We start from the raw sequence: 8752 nt of genomic DNA on the forward strand, positions 1-8752 counted from the left end.
GTATCACTGCACCCCCTGTTAAAAATAGATGTTAATTAGGTGTGAACGATAGCCATGTGATGAGTATCAGTCACATGGAGGCAGGACTCAAAAGCCTGAATTTTGCCTGAAACTCTCAGACTGAAGAAGTCTCTTGGAAGAGAGACGAAACGTTTCATTAAGGAAGAACCCGTCCAGAAGACCTATACAATTTTTTTCCTTTTGACAAGTTTCAAAGTTATTTTTTCAGACAAAATTCAGTTCAAGAGATGTTTCGACCTGTATGGTGAAGAGGTCATGCTGGAAGAGAGGTTTTTCATGCTATACTGTCAATCTGTTGCTGTGCTTGTATTTTTATTTGACACACTTGCAGTGTTTTTATCACACACCTTACACACTGGTAAATAATACCCTGCCAGGCAGCCACTGATTTGTTAGTACATGTAACGTTAGCCAAAATATACCTGCTTGTACATTTGTAACATGACAGATTATCACAAATTTGAGTAAACATTCTGTAAAGGGAATATAAAAAATAAAACGCKGTACACGGTTGATGAATGCAGAAGCTGTTTTCTGTTCCGGTGCTGAAACATCGAGAGCATGAAGCACAAACACTGCGCTAGGTTGTCTTTTCTGTTTAATTAAAAATGTCTCCACACTTTTACAATTTCTTTAGATTTTTTTAAACACTATGCTTTGGGACTCAGTCTCCCTCCATAGCTAAATATAGTATACATGCCTTGCCATTTGCGGAAGTGCAACACAAATAACATTTCCACTGGGAAAAGGGCCCTTTGTGTGTTAGTGTGTCTGTGATGTTGGAAAAATATCTTTTGATCATCTGGACAAATTCCAATGAAACTTTCAGTGAATAATCATTAGGTGTACATTAAGAACAAGTTTAGGAATAAGTTTAGGCCAGTCTAATTCAAGTTYGCTGGTACTACTGATCAACCTTAAAACAACAAAAACCAAAATAGTAAAACCTCAGTCTATTTTTCAGATATTAACCCTAAATTTAGTTTTAGTTGTAGCTGAGACTCTAGATCTTAGATTCAAATTTGCCGTTAAGTTTAAGGATTCAACTCTGTCTGATGTTTGACCAAAAAAGCTACAAAAAAACTCTGGCATGAAGGGTGACAGGCACTTTGGTTTTTTTAAAGTAAATCTAGGCCTTAAGGCTTAGATATTTRTATATACAATACATAAAATGACAACAATGTTTCATTTTTATGAAAGACAAAAGCCAGGAGGCTTCCACCCATCTTTATTTACCTGAATGCGTGACCCCCTTTTGACCCTTTTAAGACTAAACTTGTCTTTTTATTTGAATTGTTTTGGCTTGTACATTTCTTTGTTGTATTTTAGTGTAAATATTTTATAGCAAGTTAGCAGCTCTTCATTGGTCTGGCAGAGAGAGGTCCATGCAGGRTTCCCAAAGGAACTCCTCTACTGTTATCTTATCTTCCATTCCACATAGATGTAGACAACGGAGGGGTGATGTGAACAGCAAGTGGTTAAATCTATTGACATTCTTTTGCAATGAGATATAGGCAGAACTGAAGTGTGTTGTGATTGCCTGCTGTTGTGTTGTGTTGTGTTGTGTTGTCTCTGGTCGAAGTGTTCATGGGGATTTTGTTTTGCATTTCTTAACTGACTGGCCTGTTTCTTTGACACTGAATGATGGTTGCTTAAAATAAATTCATTACCACCATGACTGTGTGTGTGTGTGTGTGTGTGTGTGCGTGCGTGCGTGCGTGCATGTGTGTGTGTTTGGGGGGGTATGCAAGTGACTCTGCGCGTGTCAGCATCGGTGACGCAGAATATGTACGGCATTTTTGCCCCACCCACGTCCAGGAAGATTAGCAGAAAATGCCGCACAAATCAAAGATTGAGTCAAATTCTTTCCATTTTATCTGGTTTAAGGTGTGATTTATACAGTATGTTGTTACTTACCATGGGTGAATGTAAACAAGCATGACATGATCGAAACAAGATAATTTACTCTTAATTTCAAAAAGGTGTCAATCATTTTGTCTGGCCCATTTTTGCAGTTTGTGTGAAATTATATCGATTTTGACCTTTTTTTCCCCCTTTTGTTTTTTTTTTTTGGTCATTTAAATACACAAAAGAAACACGTGTATAACAAAACATGTTTGCTACTTTCCATTTTATGCTAGTGAAGCTATTTTTGTTGTAACATAGTAAAGGATTTGAAGAATTATGTAAATACAACAAATAAGACAAAGTAGGTGTTTATTGATGCAAATTGACATATTTTTGATTTTAGCCTTTTTTTTTAAGAACAAGCAACATATAGACTTCTGATGTGATGCTCTTTATTCTCTCAGACATACTATTTCTTCTCTTACATCTTCTTCAGACTAGTTCTTAACACATGTTTAGGCTAGATGACATTTCTGTATTTACCAATTCCTTACCTGCCTTCATTTCACAATTACAGATTAGAGATTAAAATGCATGACCACAGCCAGGTTTTAGAAACCATTGATTGCATTTAGAGAAAGCTCATCAGTAACCTCAAATGAATAAAAAAACAAATTATTTAAGTTGAGGAGTTTGTCCGATTTATTTATTTTTTATTAAACGTTCATTTTCTCTGTTTAAAAAGAGAGTGACAGCGATTTTCAAAACTTTCAATAAGATGCTTTATCATTTTTTTTTATGAATGAAGGGTTGAGTGCACAGACTCAGCCATAATTTTCTAAATTATTTGTGATGGAGCTGCAATGTGTCTTGTGTCTCATAAAGTGGAAGTTGTCAAGAGTCATGAGTTAATGTTTTCTGGACAGTTGCCTAYAAGTTACAATGTTGTCCAGGTGTAAAAGGACTGTGGGAACCTCCTTCTCCTTGCTGGTCTGCAGGTGATGAGTAGGCGTAAGGCCAAGACTTGGAGGATGATAAGAGGGCAGACATGCATGAAAAGGAGAAAATAGATAACTGKTTTAACCTGGGGGAAAAGGCTATATCAGATGCTCCTATTGCAATCACCTGAGCAGATCAAGTTGCCAAAACAGATTTGCTCTGATGTCCTTAAGGATTATTTCTGAAAGCTTGCTCTATRACTTAAGGCAGGTTAAAAATAGGGGGTTGAAAATTGAAATGTCGTCAGTAAGACTACTGAGATAAAATGATTGGTCCACTGAAATAGGCAATAAAATACGGTGAAGAAAATTTTGTGATTGAATGTTAGATCCAATATTGTATTTTATACTGATCATTGCAGCCATGTGGTTTAAAACYGAGAATGAAAGTTGTTGCCTCTTACGTTCTAACGTCTGACTTAAAAGGTAACACCCTCATGGGTGTAACTAGGAAGAGACTTATGTTAAAAGGTCAAATCATCATTATTTTTGAGCAGAGTTTTTTGTTAGTTGCTGTTCAGTTTTTCCTTAGATTCAGCCTGGGCCAGTGCTGCTCCTGAGAGTTTTTTGGTTTATCTCCACATAAAGCACCAAGGCCTTCTTACTCTAAAACCTTTGTGTTCCTCAGTGGGCTCGTTCCTACAGCCAGAGGAGGGGCTGAGAGGTTCAGCAGACTGTTTGCCCTTAATGMTTTTTTTGGAAAAGTCCTGTGTTGACCACTCTGTGAGTTTTGTGGATAGCTTTGATCTCTTCTGGGAGAGAAAACATCTCTTCAAGTCTGATGGAATGACTTTGAACCGACATGGATTGGACCTGTTAGCTTCAAACATGAAGTATTTCCTGAACCAAGTTCCGGCTGGAACCAAACAACAGGAGAGTGATCAGCTGACGTCTGAGGCTGAAGGACAACCGGTGCAAACTGAGACACCAATGGAAAACAACGTGCAAGTGGCTGACAAGGAGACTGCTGCAGAACCAGAACCACAGAGAGGGGAGTTACTTCAAACTGCTGAACTGGAAGAACATCTGGACTCATCATCATCACAAACAGAGGAACCAGAAAATGGATTTCCCCAACCTACAACTGAAGAAAAACTGACCACTTGTCCTCCACCAGAGAACACCAAACATCAACTGAAAACAGAGGATGGGAGAAAATTGAGGGCCCTGTTAAACAAGAGTATAAACAGAGCACTGTGAGTCTTAATGCTGTGGAAGGAGAGGAGGAGTTAGAAGAGTGGAAAAAGTTACAAGATTGATCACCCTGAATTTAATATATTTATCTCTGGGAGGATTAAAAATTGAATTTCTGGGGTTGGGAAATGTTTAGAAATATCCTGATGTAACAACAGATGTTATAACTTCTCTTTATAAAGTTTTCATAAAATTTCTTATAGTTTTGACATATTTTATATATGTCAAGAGAGGGATTGAAGAAATTTTGTAACTGATTAATTGAATATTCGATTCAGTTTTGTATTTTATACTTTCTGATCATTTCAGTCTGTAAGGCTGAAGCTGACAAAGAGTTGGTGTGTGTCTTATGTTCTTAGCCTAAACAAAACTGAGTACGTTCTGACGTCTGACGTAAAAGGTAACACTTCCTGGGGTGTAACCAGGAAGAGATGTACATTATAAGGCCAATTTATTATTATAGTAGAGGAAAGTTGTCTGGGTGTTAGAGTCTCTGCTTCTGAGCAGAGTTGCGCTGCTGTGTTTGGGTTTTCCTGATATCAGCCCAAGGTTGTACGCTGAGGCCTGTGCTGCTGAGCGCTGAATGCACCTGACTGGAGTCAGAAGATTGAAAATAAAGTTTTGTAGAAGAAACTCAGCTGAATCCTGTTTATTCGGACATARCATTTTGAACAATGCATATTTTTCCAACAGATTGAGTCCCATTGATGGTGCTGAGTGGGTAATGTCTGGATTTCTCAGGACGAGAAGCAAACTTTCTGGAAAGTTGATTGTTGGGGTTGATTGGTTTATATAACGAGTTTGCTTGTCATTTGTGTAATGATGTAGCTGTTCTCAATTTTAGGTATCACCATGATGGGGAATTTGGAAATGGGCTAATGTGCACTGCTGTGGTTAATTAGCGGGACTTTTTGAGTTTATCTTTTGCTTCTTGAGACTGATGGATTCATGTCTGTTGATTTTTGATCCCAAACTGAACTGTAGTCGTCTCAGTTACACAATAGAGGTGATTAAACTTTGTTCTGTTTTGCAGAGTAATCCTTCGTTATTCATCTGTATACTTGTATTATTAAAAATGTTCTCATTGTTGTTTTTACCCAATTGATGTCAAATTTTCATCATTAACCTCTATAGGGATTGAAAATAATGAAGAATAATAATAAACACTCTGCACAATGATAGTTACACACATGGAAACAGTCATTATTCATATCATGTCATGTAAACAATCGCAATAAACATCCAGGTTAAAAATGAATTTACTGCTTTTGTACTGTTTGTATTTCTCATCTAATCATTTAAATGACATCCTAGAAATGCAATTTGAGTTCAAGAGTATTCTGTTAGATCTGCGTATTAGTAAAATAATGATGAGATTTTGTGTTCTCCCCTCTGGCAGGCTTCACACAGCTCAGCGAGCCATCAAACAGACGCAAGTGACTGTTCAGAGAATTGGGAAGGAGATTGAGGAGAAACTAAGGACAACAGCGACTTGCACTGAGCGGGTGAGCTACACCCACCAGCAACAAATTAAAATCCTCAGCTTCTTATTGTTACTGTTTAGACAGAGTCACTAATCAGGTCACAGGCCTGATTTTATCAGCTTATAAAAGATACCTTTAAATGAATTTTGAGTTTTAACAAATATGTAAATGTTCTAAAGAGCACTAGCATCATAAAGAAGTAATTGCTGTGACCAGCAGTTGCAGCTTTCATAATTTCCCCTTTTAAGCATTAGCAGTGTTTTTATGCCTGTCAAAATGCATCAGAGCTGAGATTTCATCGCCTATTGTTTGCTTTCACAACACAGCTAAAAAGTGGAAATAGGGCACAAAGCTCTAAGTGAAAAACTTAGACAAAAGTGTATTTGCTTAATTTCACTGGATGTTGACATTCCATTTCATAGGCTTATTGTATACTACAAAAATAAAGCTGAAATACATTTTGCGTCTTCAAAAAAAGGTATTTTTGAGTTATGCATTTTTATTTATTTTATTTTTTTTTGCACTGACACGTTTGAGCTGTAGGCATGTGACCAGTGAAAACAGACCCACTGGTCTTAACAATAAGCATCAGAAGACTATTGTATAAAATACTTTGTGATTAAAAGCTTTGGCTGCCCAAAGGTACAACATGTATATGTATAAAAAAGTTATAATAATATGAGAAGTCGTTTATTCATTTATTAGGCTTTATTTAACCAGGTAAATCCCATTGAGATCACAGATCTCTTTTGCAAAGGAAGCCTGGGCCTGAAGGCAGCCTGATATGCATGTTTTTGGACAACAAGAAACTGGAGTACCCAGAGAAAATCCATTAAAARATGAAGAGAGCATTTGAATTCCACAAAGGAGAAACCCCAGGTCCAAACTGGGGATCAAACCCAGGACCATCTTGCTGTGAGACTACAGTTCTAACCACTAAACAGTATGACCTGTATATGTTTCCACCTGCTGTATTTTCCTCTGCTAGTATCCACAACAGAAGTAAGATAGCATCTTTTCATTTTTGGAATTTGTAGCAATACAACTGAAGTCAGGCCAACATTGTAAATAAGAAATTGTTCTTAAGGTTTTGCCTGTTGAAATAAAGGTTGATTAAAAAATAAATAAATAAAGGTATGGCTTTATGTTTATGGTAAGCATTAATTTAAAATATTTCATTTTTATACCAGCTCTGGGAGAGTGGCCCTTCACTGTTCCATCCTAGTTTTAGACCAGCATGTAAACTAATGAAACTTTACCTATAAATATAAATAGAGTTCTTACCTCCCTGCTGTACTTTCAAATATGAATTTTTCTGACACAATAAGCTGCAATAGGATTTTTCATGTTTAAAAAAGCTCATGCTCACCCTGATTTTCTACGAATGGGGGAGCAGGTAGGACTTGCGTCTCCACATTGCTATTGTGCAGATGCTGGTTCCAAAAGTAAAACATGGCAACTCCTGTAAACCGGGTCKTGCTGGCTTCAGTTTCCAACTATAAGAGAAGATGGGGACACTTAATCTAGTATACATGTCCACATGTCAAATTCTAAAAAGAAAACAAGTTTTCTCCAAAAATGAAGATAGCAACATGACTTTGGTTTGTAAAGTTGTCTAAAAATAAGTCTAAATTGTGTGAAACAATGGGCTGCATGCAAGAACATGTTCGTGTTCTTATCCTAAATTTTTCTTACTTTTGTTCGTACTCAGGGTTTGTACGAACCTACCATGTCAGATTCAACAAACTCTTCTGTCTTCAGGAAAAGTGTGTAAATAAGGAGCTGATGAATGCGTATCAGGCACTCGCACATGAGGAGAGGAGATTGCATAATTACCACCCCAAAAACACCATATAAGGCTACGTTTCCTGCCTCAGATAACAGGAAGTGTGCATTCATGAAAATGACAGCAAAAACTAAAAAGATGAACTTTACGAGTTCGGAGATTGAAGTCCTGGTGTCAGAGATCCAGAAAAGAAAATCTGTCATTTTTAGCAGGTCAGCTGTGGAATAAAAAGAGCTGCTAAAAGTATAAACAACTGTGTTAAATCATTTTCATTTATTCAGAAGCCACACCGTACCCCCACCCCCACGCGGTCGCAAGTGGTGTCAGTTGGGGTTCTGAAATAAGGATTTTAAAATGTTTTCAAAATATGTCTGGCACTTTGGAGAAAATCCAGGACTCGCTGGAGGGATTATGTATCCCCTCTGGCCTGGGAACTTCTCAGAGTCCCCCAGGGCATGGAGGGTGTTGCTGGGGAGAGGGATGTCTGAGTTTCTCTCCTGGACTTGTTGCCTCTGCGACCTGACTACGGATAAGAGAAGATGGAGAAGGACACTTTGGAGAAAATAGCATAGCTGATGTGCTGAATAAATCTCAACAAAATAAAATTTGATAAAAAAAAAACATCTGGCAGGATAATTATATACGGAGACAAATTAAACTTCAATTAATGCATAACTGAAGTTGTTTTGTAGTTTGACATCTTCATATAAATGTCGTAGTGTTAAACAACAGCATTAGCCAATTTATTTTAATTTTAACAATTTATATTGTTAGTCTAAATTATTACATTTAAAATTATAACTCTAATTCAAGCAGAATAGCCTATTGTCAAGAAAATCATAGAGTGAGATTTATTTTCAACTCAAAATATCTTTAAACTAACGAAATATAAAGTTATTAGTGAAGAAAATCCGTCTGGATAACAGCGGACGACTGCACGTAAAATATACGACAGGTCTGGACCACACGTGAATTTTGTTCGTATCTGAAAAAAATCTTAGGATACGAGAAAATTGGTGAATGCCACAAGTTCTCCTAAATGTACTCACAATTTAAGAACAAAGCTGTTCGTATGAACGATTCTTGCATGAGGCCCAATGTCCTTTGAACAAATGACTCCAACATAGAAGCTTGTACAGTATAAATTGTCAGCACCGTGGTGGGAAGGTAATGTTTTTGGCCAATTTTTTAGTCACAGAATCTGGGCTCCTTGCAGTCATTGACAGGGCCGTGTATTGTAGTACTATAGACCAAAGTATTTGAGTCAAATGTGAGGCCATCTTTCCTACATCTGAAGCTTGGCCCAAACTGGGTCATGATGCAACCAGACAATGGGCCTCATGCAAGAACATGTTCGTATTCTTATCCTAAATTTCTCTTACTTTTGTTCGTACAAAGGGTTCGTACGAACATGTCACGTC

At 37.3% G+C, this 8752-nt stretch overlaps 1 protein-coding gene across 1 annotated transcript in view; it reads left to right on the plus strand.

Annotated features, from left to right (window-relative positions):
- Positions 1-8752, plus strand: part of uvrag (UV radiation resistance associated gene) — a gene marked incomplete in the record, with an annotated part of 179241 nt that overhangs the window by 26295 nt on the left and 144194 nt on the right. The window contains 1 exon segment of the mRNA XM_014007924.1: positions 5461-5566. Coding sequence (XP_013863378.1) covers positions 5461-5566 — 106 coding nt within the window.

This window comes from Austrofundulus limnaeus, unplaced genomic scaffold, assembly GCF_001266775.1.
Source record: "Austrofundulus limnaeus strain Quisiro unplaced genomic scaffold, Austrofundulus_limnaeus-1.0 Scaffold45, whole genome shotgun sequence".
NCBI classification, from domain to species: Eukaryota; Metazoa; Chordata; class Actinopteri; order Cyprinodontiformes; family Rivulidae; genus Austrofundulus; species Austrofundulus limnaeus.